The 24943-nt window shown below is 40.0% G+C and overlaps 5 protein-coding genes across 8 annotated transcripts; 1 reads left to right on the top strand and 4 right to left on the bottom strand.

The window, feature by feature from the left end:
- The first annotated feature begins 1146 nt into the window (after positions 1–1146).
- Positions 1147–4918, top strand: LOC135608435 (BEL1-like homeodomain protein 7). Of its 2 annotated transcripts, XM_065101318.1 has the most exons (5): positions 1378–1506; positions 1809–2058; positions 3000–3376; positions 3468–3528; positions 4051–4918. In XM_065101318.1, exons 1-5 carry the CDS (start codon positions 1496–1498, stop codon positions 4213–4215), a joined length of 864 nt encoding a protein of 287 aa, XP_064957390.1. In that variant the 5' UTR covers positions 1378–1495; the 3' UTR covers positions 4216–4918. The 2 variants fall into 2 exon arrangements, with proteins under 2 accessions (XP_064957389.1, XP_064957390.1); XM_065101317.1 differs by having other exon boundaries at positions 1147–2058.
- On the bottom strand, positions 2953–11088 carry LOC135608433 (serine/threonine-protein kinase/endoribonuclease IRE1-like). 3 transcript variants are annotated; one of them, XM_065101313.1, is made up of 8 exons: positions 10546–11088; positions 9502–9703; positions 7723–9305; positions 6744–6916; positions 6390–6636; positions 5985–6288; positions 5326–5422; positions 2953–4527 (listed from the first exon to the last, which is right to left on the bottom strand). In XM_065101313.1, the coding sequence occupies exons 1-8, from the start codon at positions 10866–10868 to the stop codon at positions 4502–4504; spliced, it is 2955 nt and encodes a 984-aa protein (XP_064957385.1). In that variant the 5' UTR covers positions 10869–11088; the 3' UTR covers positions 2953–4501. The 3 variants fall into 3 exon arrangements, with proteins under 3 accessions (XP_064957385.1, XP_064957386.1, XP_064957384.1); XM_065101314.1 differs by lacking the exon at positions 2953–4527 and having other exon boundaries at positions 5139–5422; positions 10546–10668; positions 10754–11086; XM_065101312.1 differs by lacking the exon at positions 2953–4527 and having other exon boundaries at positions 5139–5422; positions 10546–11087.
- Positions 11089–14042: 2954 nt separating this feature from the next.
- On the bottom strand, positions 14043–17113 carry LOC103979928 (vacuolar cation/proton exchanger 1a). Its single transcript, XM_018823833.2, has 12 exons — positions 16451–17113; positions 16238–16305; positions 16098–16126; positions 15824–16020; positions 15517–15735; positions 15297–15431; positions 15092–15208; positions 14959–15012; positions 14765–14881; positions 14609–14699; positions 14459–14527; positions 14043–14374 (listed from the first exon to the last, which is right to left on the bottom strand). The coding sequence occupies exons 1-11, from the start codon at positions 16742–16744 to the stop codon at positions 14487–14489; spliced, it is 1362 nt and encodes a 453-aa protein (XP_018679378.2). The 5' UTR covers positions 16745–17113; the 3' UTR covers positions 14043–14374; positions 14459–14486.
- A 2283-nt stretch (positions 17114–19396) lies between these two features.
- LOC135607639 (pentatricopeptide repeat-containing protein At3g12770-like) lies at positions 19397–20680 on the bottom strand. Its single transcript, XM_065099594.1, has one exon. The coding sequence runs from the start codon at positions 20678–20680 to the stop codon at positions 19397–19399; it is 1284 nt and encodes a 427-aa protein (XP_064955666.1).
- A 398-nt stretch (positions 20681–21078) lies between these two features.
- LOC135608432 (IQ domain-containing protein IQM2-like) lies at positions 21079–24052 on the bottom strand. Its single transcript, XM_065101311.1, has 10 exons — positions 23928–24052; positions 23231–23737; positions 23052–23166; positions 22915–22980; positions 22749–22837; positions 22579–22669; positions 22350–22499; positions 22174–22266; positions 21998–22099; positions 21079–21921 (listed from the first exon to the last, which is right to left on the bottom strand). The coding sequence occupies exons 1-10, from the start codon at positions 23933–23935 to the stop codon at positions 21319–21321; spliced, it is 1824 nt and encodes a 607-aa protein (XP_064957383.1). The 5' UTR covers positions 23936–24052; the 3' UTR covers positions 21079–21318.
- Positions 24053–24943: the final 891 nt, after the last annotated feature.

Genomic DNA, 24943 nt, shown 5'->3' with positions numbered 1-24943 from the left:
ATAGCCTAGGCTACATTTGTTTATCCTTTCTATTTGTCCATTTTTTGTCTCCATTCCTTCTATAGCTTGTTTAATTTGGATGCTTCAATCCAGATTTTATGCAAATGAATCCTCACTGTACATTAGTTTCAATTTCATGGGCAGTATAGGTTAAGGAAGTATTAATGTGTATGGACTTAACTGGTTTTGTCTAAGTTGTGCGGCATCTTTGTGTGTCTATTCACAAATGTCAACCTCCTCAAAACCTTTTATGGTCCCTTAAGGACCTATAAAAGAGAAGACTGGTTAGAGGAAGCATTTAACTTGAGATCCACAAGAAGTCATTTCAGCAAACACTTGATAGGCAATGTAAATTACAAATGTAAACTTCGCGAGTTCTGAATGGTTATGCAACAAAGAGTCCAAGATAGTCCACTACGGTCAAAAGTGCCCACATGACATTGCTACGGAACAGGACAGCAAACCAATTTTAGACATTATCCGAAAGGCTCATCCAACCATGTGTCACCTGGATAACTCCTGGGTGTTGTGCCGGTTGAAACGGCACCACTCTGTGAAGCTAAGAAACTCCCAAAATGGCTTCTTAGATGATCTTTGTCTCTTTGCGATGATTACACACAATATGCGCTTGTAGGCTTGAAACGGTCACAAAAGCCAACCAAAATGGGAAGTCCTCAACATGTACAAAGCATAAACAAAACTGAAAGACACAGACATACACGATCAGTACATTTAGAAATATCTTTGCTTAGACTTTTGTTGCACCTTAGTTGTTTGGTTTTATTGGTGTTAAGACGTATTTCAATTCAGAATGCCACCATCTTATCATATTTGTTTTAGCGCTGCTCTGCTATAGCTGTTTCTGGTCATTTGTTATTCATTAACTATACTTTGTGTTTGCATCTGAATGATATTAAGTTTTTCTGATTTATAAGTTAATCTTGACCTGTATTCCTGACTATTGCAGAATTATTCATTTCCTCATAAGGGACTTGAGCTTTCTGTGTCTGAGTTCATCCATATTCCTGGAAATAAGTCAGTTATTATATTATAGCCAAAATATCGCAATGATCCATCATCCTGCCATGTCTGCAGATCTTGCCATGTTTAAAACCAAGCAAGAGAAAATTGTCTACATTCTTTTTTATGTCTAACAACCAAAGTGAAACCTCTCTAAATCTTTCTCCGAGGAATCCAGCGCATGCTTTACATTCTGAATCACCAGTTCCTGGAAACATGATGTACCTTAGCTTTTCAAATTCTGGCTCGTATGCTGATGCATTAGCTGGTAGCACTCAAACTCAGCAGAATCGCAATGAGCTTCCTGTCACCACTACCATCATTTCACAAGGCATGGCTGTTGGGAATTCCAATGAGGTAACTTCACTTCATGGAGACCATGCTCATGATACTTGGAAAGATGGAAGAAATGAGATGTTATTTATGCATTCGGTGGAAGGTTCCATAAATGGTGCAGATGTTCTAATTCATCCTGATGATCATCAGGTGAGTCTGCAGACACAGCTGGGCATCATAAATGGGCAAAGCTTGTCTTTGCAGCATTCAAATGTTTCAACCATGCAAAATCAAGCGTTATCACTTAGCCTTAGCACACAAATGCCAGTTCCTTCAATTCAGTACCATCCTACAAGCTTAGATATCTCTTTCATTGATTCACATCAGTTTACATCTGGAACTGTTGGGCCACTAAGGGAAGAAAGCTTTCAAAACAAAAGCATGCATGGCAACGTCTCCCCAAATGAACTTTCAAGTCTTACAAGCTTGATTCCAAATTCTAAATATCTCAGGCCAGCACAAGAATTACTTGATGAAGTTGTCAATGTCCGGAAGGCTTTGAGGCCAAAAACAGATAGAAGCCAAAGTCTCTATGCTTCTGCTGGTGCCATGACAAATAAGGATGCTAACACGGGATCAAAAAGTGAAGTGATGGCTTCAAACCCTCAAGAGGCTGTAGCTAATTGTTCAAGTGAGCTCTCAGCTTCTGAAAAGGAGGATCTTCAAAACAAGGTCTCAAATCTTCTGCAAATGTTGGATGAGGTATATAACTTTGCCTTTCCTTTTCTTTTTTCTTAATGATATCATTTTTATTATGAGACTTTTAATTTCATTTTAGGATAACTAAAAAAATAAATGTTGGTTGGCATGACTCGATTTGATGTGTTTCCAATCACCAATACATTGTAAAAATAAAGTTTTCTTAGTTGTATCTACCATTAGTAGATTATCTTTAAATAAATGGGAAGACATAAGTACAAATAAATGGTTATATGTTTTCAGTCAAAAGGAAAAAACACTGATTAAGTTATTAGATTTTAGAAGCATGTTATATGACAGACTTTCAGAAATAACATCTCTGTCCAGAGTGCAGTTTGAGAATTTGCAGAAGAGGTAGCTTCCTTTGCCACTTGATTGGTTATAACATATGCTTCCTAGCAATATTTGTTCTTGACCACAATATGTTTAGAAACTTGCAAATATCTTTCTTTTATTTCAAGAACGAACTTGCAGATAACTGACAAACTTTACCATGATTTGAAAAAGCTTCTTGTATTACCTTCTTACCTTAAAGTAGACAACAGATTTTTACCTGAGCCGTGAGGTAGTGTCGCAAGTGACATTGTTTGCAAACCTAAATTTGTACTCCTTGTAATTAGAAACTTTCAATTTTGTATATTTTTGAATATTAAAAAGGAACTTGAAAATAACTGGCACAAATTTTACCATGAGAACTACACTCTATACAACACTATGGAAGGGACTCCTATGATCATATTATTTTTTCTCCATATCTGAAATATTATATGCCTAAGATGTGCCTAAACAAAATTTTCTAAAGCGGCTTAGTTCTGGTGAGTGGAATAATGCCAATAATCACTTTTATGCAGTCGACTCTATCAATGTGATGCTCTTGTGATTTTGTAATGTGACCTGAGAACAGATTCATTGTCTTTCATCTTCAGTTAACCTTTTAATTTTAGGTTGATAGAAGGTATGCACAGTATTACCATCAGATGCAGATAATAGTGTCATGGTTTGATGCAATAGCTGGTTGTGGGGCTACTAAACCATACACTGTACTTGCTCTTCAAACTATTTCACGGCATTTCCGCTGCGTGAGAGATGCCATCAGTGGCCAAATTCAAGCTACCAGGAAAAGTCTTGGTGAACCGGAGGATTTAAGTGGTAGCAGTAGTGGGTTATCTCGCCTTAGATACATAGATCAGCAGTTACGGCATCAGAGAACCTTGCATCAATATGGTCTGATGCAACAGCATTCTTGGAGGCCACAGAGGGGTTTGCCCGAGTCATCTGTCTCTATTCTCCGCGCGTGGCTGTTTGAGCACTTCCTTCATCCGTAAGCTCCAACAACATTTCTTTTCCACCTGGTTCTTTTGAGTACAATGATTCTTCACTCTTAACACAATGCTGTGATACATTTTTGCCAGTTACCCAAAGGATTCTGAGAAGCTGGTACTTGCAAGACAGACAGGCTTGACGAGAAGTCAGGTAAACTTCTTATTCTTGATTGACTTTGGATCTGTTGTGAGGCATGGTTTTGTTTGGATTTTGCTCTCTTTTGATGCTATTGATATCAGAAGCATATATTGCTTAACCGGAAAGGCAGAACTACTGTCTTTTTTTCACCTGAAATATCTTTGTTGCGACTCCGTTTACTGTCCTTTTCTCATGTTTTTCTCTCTTTCACGTTTTATATCATCTCATGTCCACATTTTTACCTCTTGATCCTTCTACGGCAAAGGATTTGTTTCTACATGCTTCCTGATGAACAACCATCTTTCTGCTTGAGGATTGATAGTGAAATGGTAACTTATCCTATTCTTTGTCGTTCGATGTTGATGATTAGTAAATGTATGGACATCAAAAAAGGGTTGTTCCTGATTCAAGTTGGACCTCCCAATGAATTAATTCCTAGCTCATGTCAATCTGCAACTGAGAAACTGAGCAATCAGTTGCATATATTTTAAGATTATCCATCACATTTCCTCATCTGGACTCACTTTCATTCAGGTTTCAAACTGGTTCATAAATGCACGAGTTCGTCTTTGGAAGCCTATGATCGAAAACATGTACAAAGAAGAGTTTGGAGATACCGAGATTGACTCAAACTCTTCCTTATCAAATCCACCCAAACTGAATGAAGACATCCAACCCTCTGAAGACCATGAAGACTAGCAGAACCCCGCAACTGGAAGATGCGAAACGATCCTGATAAGTGACTCCTGAAGACCCAAAACCATCCCAACCATGAATGTGGCCACATCAGCTGCTGCTTTCCGAGATGGAACAACTACACAAGATTCATATCCATCGATTGGACAAGATTCCAGCTTTTACAAGATGCTCTAGCTGGCACAGACGGGTTTTTGGTGTATCAGATGGCTGAGTTAGGTCAAAACAGTGAGGGGTCTCTCACACTCGGGCTGCAGCACTGTGATGTTGGCTTTCCTGTATCAGACAATCAACAGAGCCTTCTCGCGGTGCAAGCTGCAAAAGATGCAATCGAATATGAGCACCAATTTGGATTAACAGGTGTTGCATGATTTTGTTGCTTGAATTCATCTGCTTCAGCTATTGTTGCCAGCAGACTTCTCTGAACCAGAATAATTTGTTGCAAGATGCTTTCTAGGCATTGCTTGCAATCTTACAAGAGAAAGTGAGTTTAGCATGGTAATGGAGCACAGGAGGTGTTGGAATTATGGAGTAGCATGTTGTAAACATAGAATCATTTTAGAATAACCTACAGCAAAAAAAAAAAAATTTGATTTAGGTCAATGTGGTGTATATTGATTGAATGGCTTCAAAGGCCTTCCATCTGATCACTATGATTGTAAGAAAGTTCGATTGCAATAACAACTGGAAGAATTGTGATCCTTCATTGCAATGATGTCTCCTGACTCATACCACTTCACCCGCTTTCAATCAGGTTACAGTATGTCATGTTATTTGGTAGCACTGTATATTATAATGAATATTTCATGGCACACAACATTTCAGCTTTTCATTGAATACTAGCACTCAACCAACATGAGATCCAAACAACAAAAAGGCAAGGAAGTGCAGGAAGATCACTGAACAGAGGTTTCTGAACCTCTCAATTCCAAATGTGAATCACAATTTGCAATGAATTAAGCAGGATTTGGATTATAAACATAGTAGATACAACCTTTTTAGGATAATATACTAGGGTTTAGTTATTGCATCCAAGAAGTACAAAACAAGCATTTTGAATCTACAAAAGGCTGCTACTTTGGAAATACTTGCTAAGGGAATCCTCTTCCTTACAGAATCGGTAAACCACTTTGTAGACTTCAATTAGGAGCTTTGGGAATCGACTTGCAAAGTACATATCAAATCCTTGAGGAACAGGTCCAAGAGTTTCCTGCAGCCGTTGGAAATACTTCAGCATAAAGAACAAATACCCTTGCAAGTACTGCTCAATTCACAAAGCACACAACACAACACATGAAACACCCTCAACTAGTTAATCAGCATTAACAAGTGGATCAGTATGGCACGAGCATTAAATTTAGTATACGAAGTAAAGAGAATAATGGGATGATGAACAATATTTTATTTGAGATCCAAGCCAAAAAAAAGAGGTAAAAGTAAACAAACCCAACAAGTATATCCAATTCAAGTTCTTTTTCATACAGTTGAAGTTGAAGTGAAAAATGCTCCTTTGGAAAAAAATGATGATGATCAGACAAAATGGAAAAGTATTGGAAACCAAATAATATGTTCAGCATTCGTATTTCGGTACCTAAACTCCCACCACATTCTGAAGCAAGAAGCACACTTTCTTATTGATTGGTTCAACAAAGTGATAATATAACTACAAATATCTACAACAAAGAAATTACCTGAACCAAGTTACACACAGAGCTAATTGATCACAAGAATGTAAGATGAATATACTCAAATAAAAGGATGGAAGAGGCTACCTGGAGTTCTTTTGGAAGTTCCCGGTAATGATTAAACTTATTTCTTATTACTCGTAGAAGGTCACGTATGGAATCAAAACGATATTTTCTGTACCGACCCATGTCTGTAATGAATGCAACATCTAACTTATCATCCCATTTCCCACCAAATGCATTTGGCGCACTATTTTCTAACGATTTTAGCAGCTCCGATTCATTTTCTCTGTCTTCTAATTCAACCCGATCGCTTACATCTCGTAAAAATGAAAGTCGTGCCTCAGAACTCCAAAAAAGAGGGTGACACAATACTTCTACTGCATTCAGCCTGATGATACACAAGAAGCATGTACTTAGCAAATCAGAAAAAATAAGCAGAGGGAATGACTGCAATGTAACTATGGAAATTGTGAAAGAAAGTCTGCTTGCCTCATCTTTGGGTCAGGCTGTAACAGTTGACAAAGTAAATGTTCAGCTTCTGGTATATGATCCACCAAGAAGAGGTCCATGCGATTGTTAATAATGTTTGCATCCCTTTCAAAATGATTGCCAAATGGATGTTTTCCCTTGGTAATACAAAAGAATAGTATGCAACCCAAACTGAACAAATCCACAGCTCGTGTTTGACGCCCATGAAGAAGTTGTTCAGGTGCTTGCCAACCAGAGCTACCATATCCTATAGTAAATTAAAACATGCTTGAACTTGGTCCATTTCTAAGGATAGTAAAAGAATAAGCACAATTGTCAGATACCAGAGATATAAAGTTCTCATTGTGCACTAACCAGTAGCATTACGGCTCAATGAAGACATGTCTTCAAGTAGGCGTTTGCTAATACCCATATCAGAAAGTTTGGCATTAAGATATCTGTCATTGCTTATTAGCACATTTTGAGGCTTTAGATCCCGGTGTATGATTCCAAGTTCATGTAGATGTGCAAGGCCAGAAACTACATCTCTGTAAAACAAATACAATTAAAGTTTTAAAAACAATAGATCCACAGTATCACAAAAGATCAATAGCTACCAAAATTTGCAAATTAGCATAGCCAATTTCCAAAATAAATAGACAACACAAGCAACTTGAGGAAAAGAAGCAAATGCTATTGCCTTAAAGTAGACATGTCAAAGGTTCCTATGATACACAACAACAACAGGAACAACAACAACAAATTGGATTACTTAGATGAGGCTTTTCACTGTAATTATTGTATTAACTGTAAATTTTTTGCTAATTTGACAGCCACTGTTTTCCAGTCAATACTATGAACTTTAGGTTTTTATTCTGTTTAAGAAACTATATCACTCTTGATTTTGTATAGAAACATATGTCATCCTCTGTTGTACAAAGTTTTCTTGTGCTTGAGAAACTGTGTCACTAATGAATATACATATAATTTCTTCCCAACTTCGCCATCATCTGTTGTACAGAGCTGGTTCTGATGTATTTTGAAGTTTTCTTTTGTGAAAGAAAATAATATTGCAATCAAGAAGCTACTTCTAAGAAAAAACCAAATCGCTAAATTCAATCAAATGAGACTTAAATTGTCATTGTCTTATATTCTTAAGGAAACAATGGCTGCTAAATGGGTAATTCTTCACTGTTCAGTAAACACCCAATGCCAACAAGTAAGATAAAAGATGACCTATAAGCTGTTTATAAAAAAATATTGACTCAAATATATATACAAGGAGACAAAGAAGTAACAGAGCAACACAAAATCTACAGTGAAGAGACATACAAGGGAAAGGACAAACCCGCACCTCATTATCTTTAAGAGTTGCCTTGAAGGAAGCCCATTTGATCTCCACAAATTAACATCCTTTCTGATACCTTCTGCCAAGCCTAATTGAACTTTGTCTTCAATCACAGAGTTTGAAGTTTCATTTTCCACAGATACTGAATGTGAAGAAGAATCTGAGCATATGCATATTAGGTCACTTAGGCTGCAAATACAACGCTCCAGTGAGATATACACAAAATCCAAATCTTGTTCTACTCCATACCACCGAACAATATTTGGGTGTCGATCAGATGCAATAAGATTCTGAATCTCTTTAAAGGCAACATCATGATGTGCACGAAGAAGCCGTTTTACAGCAACTGGACGACCACCATAATATCCTTCAAAGACGACTGTACCATTGCTCCCGTGACCAATTTTAATATTTGTAACAAAAAGTCTTCCAACCCAACGCCCATCACTATCACCATCAGGTATGAATGAATAACTTCCATTGACCTGAATTTGATTATGCCCATTGGTTTCAGCATTCTCTTTCACGGATAAAGTATGTCTCTCCTGACTAACACTGATGGTAGCATTTTTCAAGTTTCCAGACTTCCGAGATTTCCTCTTCTTAGGAATGACAGATTGCTTTTCCTTCAAATCATTATATTTTTTATCATGCTTGAACAGCTTTCTCAACCCAAAATAGCAAAACGCAAATATAGGCACAGAGAGAATAAATAGCCAACTATGACCATAAATAGATTGCATTGACAAGCCACGGCCTTGCTGAACATGAGAATGTCCGTCGATTGAACAATTATTTGAATCATCCAATGAGTTCTGTGATGTATTAGAACACTCTTGTTCGTGATAAAGCCAGTTGATGGGACCTCTAGGTCTCTGTCTTGAGTTTACAAAACTAGAATATGCCGTAGGAAATTTTGGCCTAGCAGAAATGCAATTTCCCAGTGAACATCCATTTGGGGAAGTAGGCAAGCCTCGTGATCCACCTAAAGAAATATGTTCATCGTTTAGTCTCTCCACTATCTGGTCATGGTCCATATTGGAAGTTGTGACAATTCCTAAGGAACAGTTACTGGCTGATTCGCATTCATAAGATTGCTCATAGTCTTGTCCAGACCACATCCCAGTATTTGGTTCAGAAAATGAGGGAGGGAGCATAGCCTTGTGTTTAGGTAGTTGATCAGTCTCTCCAGTAAAGTAGACAGGAATATTTCTTCCGGACACCGATGATATTTCCATTTCATCATACATGGTATTTGTCAGTCCGGGGCCAACATTATGAGCACTGATACGAGAAATCATCACACTCCATAAATGATTATTTATATCATAACTATTCAGAAAATAATCTGTTCTTATAATGGTAATATAAGTAGCATTGCCAGACTCTAGCTTGGATGCAATTGACTGTTCTTTAGCCATGGGAACCCCAACAGTTGGCAAACTAAAAGGCTCATTATCATGATAAATTAACTCCCCACTATCAGCATCAACAACATAAAATGTTGATGTCTTTGTCCCAGTGGTGATAACTGATCCTTCAACCACAGGTGCTCTCTGGACATATTCCTCCACTGTCCGGTTATGTTTCTACAACATGAAAAAGAATAATAGTAGCAATGTTATTGGTCTATACTATATAGTATATACAATGGGAAAAGGACCAGCAGCCCCCCATGCCATCTCCCAATCGTTTGCTTTTTTAATGTGTCACCATCTCCACACGAAAAGCACATGCTAGATATTATAAACATAACAAAAAACACAGAGACATTCACGAGCGTACCCTTATGCCAACATCCTTGCTATATTCATAAAGTTCCCCATTGCTATCAGAAAACACAATATAATCAGGATCATCATTTGAAGGAGATCTCCATGAATATGAAAGTGGCTGACCTATCAAAAGCTTCCACTGAGGTTTTGTAGATTGATTCATGAAATAGATGGTACCATTTGGCAAAGCGAGGAAGAATCTGCCCTCCTTACTGATGCAACACAATAAGAAACAAAAACAAAAATCAAAACACAGCAACATATATGTAAGTATCCCAAAGAGCACACATATAAATAGGTTTAAACAACCAAAAGAATTCGCATAAAAAACACGATATTTCAAACATATACAAAAAGTTATTGCTTGTACCAACAATGTCATGTCATGTATGTCAGAAAAAGCTTTGGCATGTTGAATTAGTAGTTGTTAAATAACCAGATCAATTTGTTCCTAAAACAGCACAAATACATATCACACGGTCACTGTCTACCTGAAAAGAAAGACTTTTAAGCTTGAAGTTGAAAAAGCAGATTCATAGATCCACTAAACAAACATGAAAACACCTAGTCTTAGTTCCACCCACTTGAAGGTATACCTATGCATTCATCTAACAACTGATGAAAAAGTTAAAAAAGATGCAATACAGCACCATCAACTGTTTCCATCAGCTAATATAGGAAATATCAGAAAGCCAATGGTTCTTAGTGTGTGAATGCCAGTTAAAAAATGTTCCATCAAGCCACATGAGAATTTCAGGAATTACCATAATCAAGCTACTGCTACTTTGAACACATATTCACACAAGTCGACATGCTTAAAAGAACGCCTATCACAGCTAGCAAATTGTCATTGTTACAGCAGCTAGCCTCTACTAAGCTGCGAGTAATGTTGAATTTCAAAAGGAGAGAGTCAAAATTCACGAGAACTATCTTCAAATTTGTGTCTTGAACTTAAAAAAGTTGGATCTTTAACAAATACAACCAATCAAAAACACACGAGGGATGGCAGAAAACCCTGATCTTGCTTGAACCAATCCAAAATCCAATTGCTTACCTTTCAGCCGAATTCAATAGCAACGCCGATTTGGGATCCGGGACAAAAGGAGGAGACTCCTCGACCGGTACCAAATCCCCCGACAATGGCCGGTCGGTCCATTTTTCTTCCACGAAGATCTCGCTAGTAGGCGGAGCAGGAAGAGAAAGCAAATGAGTAGGAGGAGAAGGAAGAGGGGAAGCAGAAGCAGCGGCGGCAGCTGCGGTACCCCAAGATTCGCTCTCCGCCGACGGATCAAGCACCACGGGCGTCAACACGTCGGAGACGAGCAACCCTAGCAGGAGCACGGCGAAGAAAGCGACGGAGCGCGCGGATGGGAGCATCGAATGGAGGGAGAGGAGGGGAAGTGGGGGCTGGTTTAGGGGAGCGACTAAATTGGTCGGGGATGGATCGAGATAAGGCGAATCCCACTAGGTCGAAGCGGTGGAATGGGGGCAAGGAAACAAGGAGTTGCCCTTCTCGCTCCCCTTTCCTCTTCCTCCGCCGCCTCTTCCCTGTCGGCTCAATGCGTAGGAAAAGAAGACAAAATGAGACGCCCATACCCGTTCGTCTGTGCAGAAAACGATGGGACGCGCTCGTTGACGAATATAACGATTTCTTCCGTATTAACATATCGGACATTTTGAAGAATATAACGATACGTCTCTAAATCGTTACTTTTCGTTTTTAACGAACTGTCATTTTAACCCGCTTTATAACGTCCCTCCAAAGTCAGCATTAAAATTTAAATTATTTCTTTTTTAATTTAAGTTTACCTTTTATTTGAAAATGATTATGTTAAAAATATTAATATTACAAATAACCTTTGCATATCTAAGTAGACAATATTCCGATAATTAAGGCGTAACGTGCCCAAGTTCAAATTTTATAAACCTCAAATACTATGTTATGCAATGATTGAATAAAAAAGATTTTTAAAAAATAAAAGACAACCTTCGTAATAGTTATATTGATATGGATATACATGCAGTTTTAATTTTTTTTAAGTTTTACATTTTTAAAATAATTAATCAATAATGATAAAATGATGCATGTAGATATTATGGGAATATTTATAAGAAAAAATTATTATTTTTAGAAAAGTATATATTTTGATAATTATTAATATTTTTATATAATTTTAAATAATATTAATTAAATTAAGGATATTACTTCAATCGTTACAATGAAAAATAACAGGGTGTGATATATACCATCTTTTCGCTTTGGGTGTTATGTAGCAATTGCAGTTAATTCTTGGGGATGAATGATTGTCTTACAAAGGGGACAAATGATATCAACGGCTTCCATCAGTAAAAAAAAGTTGGCATCTAACATTTCAGTTTTGATTGACTCTAAATTGACACTTGTATCCTCCTTTGATGTGGGGAGCGGTGTCATTCGATCTATTACAATTGATGACAAAAGATGCAGAGGGGATGTTTTATTAACATCTGAAATGGGTGTTTTGTAGAAGCGATGGAGGTGGGTGAGGTTTTCGAAGGAGAGGAGGGGAGGGGAGGGTGTGGAGAAGGGACGGGGTGACGAATGCGTGAAGCGGTGTCATTTAATATGTTACAGGGGGCGATAAGAGATGTAAAGGGGGATGTTCTACGCGTATTTGAAATAGTTAGATGCTTTGTCAGAGTGGTGGAGGTGGGTGGAGTTTTTGGAGGGGGGGTGGTGAAGGAAACGGGTGATAAACGCGTGGAGCAATGCCATTCGATCTGTTTCAAGTGGTGACAAGAGATGCAAAGAGGGATGTTTTACGCGTATCTAAAACGGCTGGGTACTTTGTCGGAGCTCTCCGACGATGAACAAAATGGTTGGTGGAGATAGTTTTCTTCTACTACTAATGCAACTGGTGGAGGTTTCATAAGGAGCCAAGCCATGGAGGAATAACACAGCATCACCGTGGGAGGAAGTGTAGAGAGAGGGGGGCGACGGATGCATGGAGCGGTGCTATTCGATATGTTGCAGCCAACGATAAAAGATGATGAGGGAGATGTTTTAAGAATATCTAAAATGGCTGGGTGCTTTGTTGGATTGGTGGTTATATTTGATCTCCCTCCTTGTAGTGTAAATTAAAAATGATAAGAAAAAAAATGATAGGCATTGATTTCTCTCCGATCTAATTTTACTATCCAAATATGTAAATGGGATTCTGATCTTAATTAACAGATGCTTGAAATAAATATGAGAATAAAAAAATATTTTTTTTATTTAAAATATTATTTTATTATACCTATAAATGAAGTATAATAAAAATTATTAATAATAAAAAATTATTATTATTATTACCTACTGCTACATTTGACTACTATGTTCAAAGACTAAGTAAGTTAATTCATAAATAAATTATATTGCACTTGATTCTGCATTAGAGTGCAATGCATTTCATTTATGATTATAATATTATAAAGTTTATCCAACTCAATTCTGAAAATAAGATATAAATAGTTTCTTAATTATATTTTTAATTTTTTATTGATTTTAGCAGTTTTTATAGTCCAATTAACCCAATTTTTTCTTGATTATACAAATCCAAGTGCAATGCAGTTTATTTACAAGGAAGTTTGTCCAACTTACCTCAAACTTTCATGGTCAAAGAAAAGGATAGCATAAATAGTTACTTTATTTATTTTTCTATTTTTTTGATTATTTTAGAGATAATTGAAATCTAATCTGGTAATTGGTTCAAAAACCTTTTGAGCATTTAACCAGATTGAGGTTTTTTCATGTGAGTTCTGAAAAATAAGAAGCTTCAGGTAAAAGCCCATAAAGTGGGTATTTTCTTAGTAAATTATCCAAAGAATTTGATAAGATTTATTAAAAATTTATTTTTGACTCTCTCTCTCCTCTTCCTTTGTTGGTCATTTGTTGCTGTTCCAGGAGGTACAGAAGTCTGTACCACCAAAGAGCAATAACTTACTGTGTGTACTCTCTGTAGATTTAAGGTTTAAGATAAAGAAGTTCTGATTTATCAAGTTAGTTGTTTTGCATATGATCATGGCAAGGAAATAAGTAAAAAAAAAATGAGGACAAAGAAAAGATTAGTCAATTAGAACTAATGAATTTTCATGAAACCTTTATTGCTGCCACTTTCAGATGATGAGTCTCTGAACCCTTCAAAATCTAGTAAGCATAGAGTTGATTTGCTCCTTATAATTTGCACTGTGTTAACATTCTTACACAAGCAAACAAAAGCATCATTGTTGACAAGTCTCTGTAATGAAGTATCAGCAAATCCTGTCTAAAGTAGCAATAAGTTTAGGTTAATGTTAGAATATCAAAGCCCAACACTTATGATTAATGAGGGTTCTCATAACTTAATGCATTACTGAGGACTTCTCAAAACATTGCTCATGCAAAAGATGGTCTAAGCTAAGCTAGGAGAATTCCATGACCCTTGAGATACAATTGAAAGCATATTGGCATCCATTTTTGTTGATGCTTTGTGTGGGAGGCTTTAGTTTATAAGAAAATGCCAAACAGATCATCAGTGTGTTGCTATATCATGAGATCTGAACATCTATTCACTCATTGTAACATCAAATGAAAATAACAAAGGCAATGGACAACAGGAAATATGCAAAGAAGAAAAATATTTACAGTTCATATAGCTACAAACTCAATAGCATATGGTCTTCCATTTTCCATGTTCTTCAACAAGCTTTCATGGAAAAGTTGGTGCCATCCTCCTACTTATCAGCCATTTCCCACTCTTCTCTTCAGCATGAAAAGGTTCCTCCTGAGTAAGCCAACAGATCTGTGACTTTCTTGAGATTTCCCCCCCCTTTTTTGACATGCCAATTCTTGTTCAGCTTCAACTTTTCGTTTACAGATCATACTGCAAGCATCGTTGAGATTAATGTACATCAGTATTCGAACAAGAAATCGAAACAGATAATGCATGTAAGCAGAGTGAGCTTGCCTGTTAACTAGGCCACAGTAACTCCAGTTTATGTGGTCAGAACACCAGCATTTATATCATGTATTCGATCTGCCATATGTTCGAGTTTTAGTCCAAATCCATGCTTTAAGTGTTGCCTAAACGATGAGCTATTGCTCGATTCATACTCACTTGCTGGTGATTTGGACACAAAGAAGCATGCACCAATTGCCAGGTAACAAAGGAGGGGTACAAGTCCTTTCAAGTAGTGTGAAGTGCCATCCTGAGGAATGCAATGAACTCAGACTCATTATGATCTCAGAGTGTAAGTAATCCACAGAAGGATACCTGTAATGTGAAGGCTGTTATCAGTATTGCCATGATGAGTGAGCCAGTTTCCAGCAGTTCAAGATCAAGATCCATCTTGATTCCCATTGTCCAGGCTACAATCACACTTAATGGAACCTAAACCAGGCCAAAGGTCTTGTCAGGGATCATTTATATTCCATGTAAGGGAAGGAACTTGGACTGTGAAATCTTACCACAAACATGGAGATCTGGGTTGCTGATCCAAGTGAAACACCAAGAGTGATATCCTGCAACATTTCAGGGTTATAGACATGATCTCCATGGGTAGAAGAGTGCGGAGGTATGTTGAGGTTGAGTTGCATGTACCAGCTTGTTCTTGAAGGCAAAAATGATGGCACCAGCATGCTCTGCTGCGTTGCCAACTATTGGGAGCAAGATAATGCTGATGAAACTGACAGAGATCCCCCAGGAATCCGAAGCAGCCTGAAGATATGAGACACGACATGATCACTTTGATTCTTGAGTAGGTCACTTTAGATGTTCTAAGGATGGATATGGGATCGAAAAGTACCTCAATGGTTGCAACAACGTACTCAGACAGTATGGCAATCACAGCCGTCATGCCCAGCAGCCAAGCCAATGCGCTCGGGAATCCGATGACTGCCTCGTCTTGAGCTACCGCATCGTCGTTGTCATCGTCTTCCTCCTGTTCATCCGAAGAGAACACCATCTCTAACCCATTCGGCTTCGGTTGAAACGGAGTGAGTGTCGTTGGGTGTATGAACTCTCACCTCTTCCGACTCGTAGAGTTGGCGGTGGGTCTTCAGCTGGAAGAAAAGGTAAGCAACGTAGGCGAGGAGCATGACGATGCTGCACGCCCTCGACAGCCACAATCTCGGAGCCGCGTCCGCTGCTTGCTCGCCGGAGCTGACAGCGTGATCGAACGCCAACAACAAGATGTGGCAAAGCGCACCCAGCAGCAGAAGACCAGTGTTCACATCAGCTTGCTTCTGCGAGATGCAGCAGAAGGCGGAGCACATGGTGAGAAGGACGCAGGAGATGGCAGCAACGTGGTATGGCCTCCACTTCGGTACTTACTCGATCGAAGGACTGTTCCTTGTGCAGGTTGGCGATGCCTCCAAGGAAGAGGGAGGATCCAAGAACAAGCAGTAGGTTGGATAGGATAGATCCAACCAAGGAGCACTTCACCACCTCGATCTTCCCACGGTGCAACGCAAATAGAGCTATGATCAGCTCCGTGGCGTTGCCACAGGTTGCGTTCAGCAGCCCACCAACTGCAGCACAACAGGAATTGATGGCACATTGCTTGAATTGCTTCGAGTCGAAGGAGATTTCATGTGCGCATACGTACCAGTAGGACCGGTGTAATATGCGATTTGCCTGTGATTCCAAAGCCCGATCGAGAAAGAAACAGAGAAAAAGGATCAAATTAATGTTGCATTTATACTGATGCAAGACACAGAAATGAGAAGAAGATGACGATGAACTTACTCTGTGAGGAAGCTGACACGCTCGGCAAGAGGGGTGAGGGCAAGCAGACTCAAAGCAAACAACCAGGCCTGTTTCCAAAGGTGAAATGAGCTGTCGTTAATGTACGGTAGACATTTCATGCAATGATACTTCTCATGCAAGCTAGATAACCAGCCATTGATGATGATGATGATGATGATGATGATGGCGTAAGCTGAGGAAGAGGGCAATTACGCGTCCAAAATGGAGGTAGTTGGCGGCGATGGCGAGGGGGACGGCGGGGAAGAGGATGAAGAGCTTGGTGCCGAGGAAGATCTCCTGCAGGTTGGTGAGGATGGTCCTGAGGAGGCCGCAGCGGACCTTCGACAACAACGATAGGTCCGACTTCTTGCGCAGCGACGACGAGGACATGTTGTGCGCGGTGCGGCCGTGGCCGTGGCCGTGGCCGTGCGCGGTGCGGCTGCCGGAGCCGCCTTTGGGGTTGCCTGCCTCGAGGCGCCTCGCTGCCTCGTACCCCGTCGATGCCATGGCTGCTACGTTGTCCGCAGTGCAACTTCTGCAAGCGTTATCAGCCCGTGTCTCATACAGCAAACTCTCAGCCTCTATAAAACAAAAACAAGTAAAAATACACGAAAATATAGCTCATAATCGGGTGCGATCAGGTTCCAGGAAGCTTCGTGGGCTATCATTGCAGATAGTTATCGTGAGACAATGAATTGTAATCAGACAAAAAACAAGAATTCTGTGGCGATGGCTCGCCCGAAGTTATGCGTTTCTTCTGTTTGTGTTAATGCCAGAGAGAGAGGCTTCTACCAAGAGAGAGAGTGTGTGTCTGTGTGTTTGGTTGCTAAAACTCAGAGTAATTAAGAACTATAAAACATATGATGTTAAATAATAAGAACAATTTCAGATAGTTTCTTTTACTGCAAAATACTGAAAAAAACACAATTTTTGGAGCTGACTTGTTATGATAGGTTTCAAGAATTTGTATTTGGTAAAGGAAATATTTTAATCTAATAGTCATGACTTGAGAAAAAATGACATTCATTCAAAACACATTACACTGAAAGACCAAATAAAAGCATTGATTTCACATTCAAAGTCAAATACGTCAACATCGACATGTACTATATTGTGAGTCAAATCTAATATATATTATCCGACTCGTTTAATTCTTACGATGTCCAGCTTTCTCGTTCGAGCATGATTGCATCCAATCTGATCCACTAAATTCACATGCAAAATTGTGCATATTTTGGCCATTAAACCATCTATAAGCTGAGAAGGATGATTAGGACTCTCCTCTACCATGTAGCGGCAGAGTGAAGCTTCTGTGAACCTTCCTCCACAACCATACAAAAAGCAGTTCTGCTGATGAAGAAAGACTGAAAATGAACTGTGAGATTGACACGCATCTCTCTCTCTCTCTCTCTCTCTCTCTCTCTCAATTGTGTCGTTCTTCGTGTCTGGTTTACGTCAGGGAAGAGGACACATGCCGAAAATAATCTCCTCCATTGTATACCTCTGCTGACAGTGATGGTGGAAGCTTGGAGGAAGCTTCCTCATGGCTATCCTACCTCAGGATTGAACTGCGGCGGGGCGCTTTGAGTAACTGTGCATGAACGTGAGTGTGGACGTGAGAGGATGATTAGCTCGAAGTGAAACCACCGAGTTCATCAACGTCCGAGAGGGGATTGTTAGATTATATGACCCTTTATATAATAAAACTAATTGAATTATAAATATTGATCACTAAAAAAAAATTATATTATAAAATAATTCCTTATGTGATATTTTTTATAGGAGAAACAACTTATCTTAGGCCCTATTCTCTCATCAGTAAATTAACAAGATTTCTAAGAACTAAACAATGTATCTATAGAGGACATAGTTCAAAGATTATAATTTCTCTCTCAACCTCTATCAACCATCAATCATAGAACAAGCAGTATAAGACACCGATAGCAGCTTTCAAGATGAGGAAGAATCCCAACTATGGTTGACAACCTCTCATGAGATCTCAAGATCCATTTCAAGGTGAGGATGTAAGTATGCATGGAGAAGCTCATCCTCTCATTCAACTAATTTGTCTGCTTCCGCTCGAGGCTGGTGGTGGATTCCTACAACCACACAGTGTGGCTTGATAGTCTTCATACATACAATTATCAGTAGATTGTATTTTTGTGGCAAGGATTTCTGTAGATGTTAATTGGCCAAGTTTGGAGTCACTGCGGCCCTTCTCTCCATAAGAACAATAAACTCTGGTCTATCTGGGTTTGAAAATGAATATCATAAATTCCTCAATTATTTATCTTATTGAGCAAGTTCAGTTTATTCCAAATCCTTCGTAAAAATGTTGATTAAAGAGGTGTTAGTCGATGGAAAAACTCATCCATGAAAAATTCAGAAAATGATCTGCATTCTTTTGTTCGCCTTTTTGGACGAAAACAATGTAATTAAGTAGTTCTTTGGGCTACAACTCGAGAAACCTTTCCCTCAAGACGATCTGTATTTTGGACAATGACCTTAATTATGTCACCACAAAGATTTATGATACAAACGCATTAGTCACAATTGTTCAAGAAGTTCATATGTACATAAGAAGCATCTAATCACAGATCATTCATTGAAAAAGTCACAATGTACATTGTAAGGTATTGCTGAACATTGTGAAGTCACAATTGTTGAAGAAGTTCACGTGTACCTAAGAAACATCTAATCATAAATCATTCAGAGACAAGAAGAGGAACACATGTATATACTTGTCAAAGATAGAGTTGTTAGATCCAAGACAACCAAACACATTCAGCTTTCCCTTCAACAAAACCTAAATGTACAAACAAATGTTCAAGAAGTTCACATGTTCATAAGAAACATCTAATCATAGATCATTCAGAGCCAAGAAAAGGAACACTTGTGTCTACTTGTCAAAGATAGAGTTGTTAGATCCAATACAGCCAAAAACATTCAGTTTTCCCTTCAACAAAACCTAAATTTACAAACAAATGTTTAAGAAGTTCACATGTACATAAGAAACATCTAATCATAGAACATTCAGAGCCAAGAAGGGGAACACTTGTGTATACTTGTCAAAGATAGAGTTGTTAGATCCAATACAACCAAAAACATTCAGCTTTCCCTTCAACAAAACCTAAATGTAGAAACAAATTCAATTATTCTTCAGTAGCTTCTGAGCTGTTTCATAACGGACTCATCCAACAAGTGACTCACTTTGACCAGTATACCATGCATTTGTTTCCCTTCCTCGAGGCCTGACATCCCTATGCATGCCTTGATGGCCAAAGACATGATTTGAGGATTCAATCTGGCATCCTGAGCTACCATTTCGACGTAAAGCTTCAAAGCATCGACGTATTGTTCATTCCTCGCAAATCCAGAAATCATTCTCGCCCACAAATCGAGATCTTTCACTACCAAACAGTCGAAAACATGCTTGGCCGCAATCATTCTATCACTACTTTCATACAAATCAGCCAATGTGCTTAGAGCTTTTGAACCCGGTTGATGCCCAAACTTGATGATGCGTGCGTGGATCTCCTGCCCCTGTCTCAGAGCCAACTCCATGGCGCATGACCTGATCATCGATGCAAACCCCAATTTATTAGCGGCCTCACTGCTCAGCCCAGTTCGGAACATCCTCCTCATGACATCCATTGCCTTCTTTGCCTCGCCGTTGCCATTGTACCCTTCAATCATAGCTGTGCAAGCCTCGACCGATGGGTTGGTCACACGGTCGAACACCTCGCGAGCATGACTCACGCGTCCGCACTTGGCATACATGTCAATCAGTGCGACGATGATGAACTCATCACCATCACATCCATCCTTCACAATGTCTTCATGGATTCTAACACCCAAGTCCAAGTCTTCCACGCTGGCGCAGCAATTCAGAGCGATCGTGAAAGTAAAGACGTTCGGCCGTACTCCTCCATCCATAAGCATAGAGCGATACAAGTCGAGCGCGTCGTGAGGGGAGCCGGCGTGGTGGTACACGGAAATGATGGTGGTCCAAGAGACGACATTCCGAGCGGTCATTTCGTCGAACAGGCGACGAGCGAGACCGAGTTGGCCGCACCTGCCGTAGAGGAGAACCAAGGTGTTGGCGACCAGGGGGTGGGACTGGAGGCCGGCCTGGGTAGCCTTGTCGTGGACGACGCGGCCGAGGCGGAGCGTGCCGGCATCGGCGCAGCTCTTGAGAAGGGCGGCGAGGAGTTCCGGATCGGGGGAGATGGACTGGGCTTCCATGAGGTCGAGGATGGCCAGCGACTCCCGGATCCGCTGATCGAGCGGCCACTCGGCAGGGGCGGAGTGGAGGGTGCGGCGGCGGTTGTGGGGGCGGTCTTGAGACCGGCGGATGCGAGCAGGGAGGCGGCCGAGAACAGGGGCAGGGTGGGGGTTCTTGGGGAGTGGCTGCGGCGGCGCTGAGGCGATCACGGCCGCCATTGGAGCGGGGATGACGGAGAGCCGCCCCTTCGCCCTCGTGTTCTCGTGGCGGAGAATGATTCCGCGAGATGGCAAATAGAAACTGATTAAGTTACTAAAGCTGTTGATTACAAATAATAAGATTTTTACTACTTTATTATTGTTATCAAACAATTTTTGTATATCCATAAAAAAATAGATACATTTCTTTTAAAAAAATCGATTATGATTTTAGAATCATTTTATTCTTATAATGATTTTTGTAAGTCCATCCAAAAAAATTGATTTTTTTTTTTGCAAAGAAAAATATATTACCGACTTTAAAATTCTAAAAACAAGTGAAAATTATTATATAAAAATAAAAAAAAACTCGAGAAAAAAAATCCCTCATAAAAAAAAAAAATTCATCATTTAAACTTAGTTTCTTGCTTGATTACATTCTCTACGACTATAATAATATCGGAGATAACATGTATTCTCCCTTCGAAGTTTTTTTTCCTCCATTAAAACTTCGGAGTCCAGATTTGATTTTTTTTTTTTCCCTCTACAAGATCTACAAAACAAATAAATTAAACACTCATACATACATACATACATACATACATATACATATATATATATATATATATATATATATATATATATATATATTTATTTATTTAAAGAGATTGGTTTCTTCTCCGAACGTTGGCAGGTCTTCGTGGTTGGTGCTGCAGTTTCTTCGTCAAAGTCGTGTCCTTGGTAGTAGGAGTGAAGCACTTGACAGTCCCGAACCTTGTCGTTGACAAGTTCACCTGCTTCAAAGCACGGAACTGAAGCTCCCATGGGTAGTCTCGCACGCACCCAATTCGAGGCCCTGCGCCAGTCGTCCACCTGCACGAAAGCTGCTTCCCCAGCTGATACGACTCGATTCCCTTCTTCGAGTTGATCCTTCGAAGTATCAGCTCCGATGGCACAAAAACTTGTACGTCCTCTCCTTCCTCCTCCGCAAACAGATTCTTCTTCCGGAAGATGTATTGCTCATTGGAGTTCGATGACTCTTCTTCGTTCTCTTCGTGATCGTTGACACTCATCTGCTTGTGAAGCTTGCAGCTTTGCTGCATGTCAACGGATCCTTTTGCCTCTTCTCCTCCTCCTCCGAGTTTTAGATCAGAAAGATAACTGCTACTGTTCACTTCCTCGGCTGAAGAGATGTCCGTTCCAATGAAACTAATGGTTTCGGGCCCATAGACTTCGTCTTCCTCCTCTCCTGTTGGACTTTTCTGCTTGAAAGAACACAAAGATAAGATCAAGATTACTCATTCATGAACTGTTGATGTGGAGTCCGAAGTGGCTCACCTTAACATAAGTAAGATCGACATTGTTTTCCTCAAGATAGCTCATGAATTCCTGGAAGTTTTCTTCCGTCGGGCGGTAGTGACCGCTATGAGGCCACACAGCCTGAAAGTTCAATTAAACTGCATAATTATACACAGTTTTAAGAGAAACATGCACTGTTCTAAGTGATCTTTTACCTTTAGATCTCCATTTACCACTACTAATTGGCCAGCAGCAGAAGTAGCTCCTCCAGCAAGAAAACTGGAGTGCTGAAATGTGCCTTTCCTCTTCTGCAGCACACAGTTCATGGCATCAGGCAATCAACATCAAGCACTAGAGAGACAACATCAAACAACGTGACAAGCGATTTCACCTGAGCAACATACAAATTCTTTGATGTGCTCAACACAAAGATCCACTTGACATCCTTCGAACCATCGTCGGATGTGTGCAGGGGTTGCCTGCTCTGCCTGTACATCAACTTTCCATCCTCAATTACGACTTCAAATGCCTCCCGTTCTGTCTGCAAGTCAAGAGAGTTCGTTCAAATGAGTCTCCGCAACCATTTCATGTCCCAGGGGGATGTCGAACACAGAGCTTACAGGGCCAAGATACTTGATGCACTGCTGTTGAAGCTTCGATCGAGTGCACTGCTCTTCGAGATTCACCTCCTTGCCTTCTCCGACGTCGAGCCTAACAATCCAAAGCAATGGTTTAAGCCCATGTATTCTGATCGATGAACTTGAGATATGGGACTCGGACGACTACTAACCAGTAGAAGAAGGGCTGCAAGCTCTTGCATTGAAGCCAACAGTTGTAGTAGAATTGGAGATTGTGACCATATCGATGGCGAGGGTCAATCTGTATATTTGGATCAAAGTCATACACATACGAGCAAAAGGATTCAGAACAATGTTACTCGATCTGCGAGAACGCACCGCCTCAAGCCAATGCTGCAAAGCAAGTTTCTGAGCTTTCTCGTCCTTGGACAAGCCTTTCCCAACCTGCAACGCAACCAATGCCAAGCATAACGTCGAACACTTGGAATGTGTTTGTAGTGAACAGTAGAATAGACCTTAGCAGCTCGGGTTCTCGCTCTGGACCATCGAGAGACTGCTGATTCGGGCTTCTCGATTTCGAAGAAGGAGACAGAACTTCGCCTGAGCAACGCAAAATCCAGCAACTTCCACCTAAACACACAGAACTTAGATTTAGATTCCCAAATCTAAGTTGATGAATGGTAATAGTTCATACCAACGCTGCTCTACAAGGACGGCGCAGTCCGCAAGCTGTCTTCTTGTCCGAAAGCTTCTGTAGACCTTCTGTAGCTTCAAGGCTGCGTCATGCTTCGGGCTGTCAGGTCCAACCAATGTTGACTCCAGAGATCTCTTCTTCAAAGGACTACACCTGAAACTTCTGGGATTAGCAGAATTGGTAGGTTTAGGACTCTTTACCGAGGCTTTTGTCTCCAAAAATCTGCCATTAAAGCTCACAGATCCTTTGATCAGCAGGTTTCCGGGGCCAAAAGCCTGGAGGATGGCAGCCTCGGGGTCTCTGCCATCGAAGCTGATGGATCTCTGTTTCGACTTCACAACGTCACGGAAACTGATGGATTTCTTGATGAGCACTTCCAAGGTATCATTAATAGAATCATAGCTATGAATGTGAACGTGAGATGGAAGAGCTCTTGACTTCAGATATCTCATGTTTCTTGTGAATGGACAAAGCTTTTGATGACAGTAACGAGATTTAGATCTCAGCCTGCAAAGAAGAACAAAAACACAATCAAAAAGCAGTTTTTGCTGCCATAACCATTTGATTCCTCAACTTCAAACCACATGAGAGCGATCATTTTGGTTTGGCATCCATCACAAGGAACAAACAAAATCAGAGTCCCAAAAGTACTTAGATTGAAAAGAACAGCAAATTGTATCAAACAAATATCACAAACCCATCCATATGTTCTTTCTATTCATCAGAAGAAGCACATATTAGTAAGAAAGTTGCAGAGAGAACGGACACGGTGATAGCAACATTATAAGATCCACATTGCGTCCAACTCAAACTCAATGAAGTTGCAGAGAGAAGACAAGCAAACATACAAGGATTACAACAAGGTGAGAAGATAAGCCTCACGTTGGGAAGATAAGCCTCACGTTGGCCTCCTCTGCCTTCGGTATCACACAACAGGTTGTGGGGACAAGAGAGAGAGAGAGGTGGTGGAGGGATGAAGTGAGGGAGAGAGGAGGAGGAGGAGGAGGAGGAGGAAAAAGAGGTGAAGGGGGAGGTGATGACAGGGGAGGAGTGGTAGGGAGAAAGAAGAGGGATTGTTTGGGTTGCTACCAATGTGAGGTGCTAAGGGGAGTTGTTTTCGCCATTAGTCTTCTAATCCGAGACGGCGCGCCCAAAGAAGGTGAAGAGAGAAGGTGGGGGCCTCCAAATTAACAAGCCACGTGTTCTACACGTGGAGAGAGTATAGTCAATTTGAAGAAGACCAAAATATAACCTTCTTCGGTTTGTTTCATTTTATTTTATTTTCATGTGCAGAGCTTATAAAAACAGGACGATTTGTCTGAAAAATCCCTCTTATTAGACTTTTCTTTGAAACAGTTTTATTTTTTATTTATTTAATACCTTTTATTTAGTATAATATTTGTAATGTCTCGCGTCTTATCTTGTCATGAGGCTTCATTACATTATATATGTATGATCGCCTATGTCACACCACGAGACCCTTCCGCATAGGACTGTATCTCCACCCCCATTAAGCCTTCTAATGCCAACTACTCCTATAAGTGTCGCTCATCACCTACTGCCTCCATTGCTCATCATTTCTACCACCTATATCCTAAGCACTCTTATCTCATAATTGTCCTTAGTTTTTATCGACAAGATCATATGGATTTTGAAATAAAATATGAAGAAAAATTATCGATATCCACGACACTAGAGAATGATGGGAAATGA

This window comes from Musa acuminata, chromosome BXJ2-3 (assembly GCF_036884655.1).
Source record: "Musa acuminata AAA Group cultivar baxijiao chromosome BXJ2-3, Cavendish_Baxijiao_AAA, whole genome shotgun sequence".
Classification (NCBI taxonomy): domain Eukaryota; kingdom Viridiplantae; phylum Streptophyta; class Magnoliopsida; order Zingiberales; family Musaceae; genus Musa; species Musa acuminata.
Note: the sequence above shows the minus strand (reverse complement) of the source record. Positions and strands in the feature narration are given on the sequence as shown.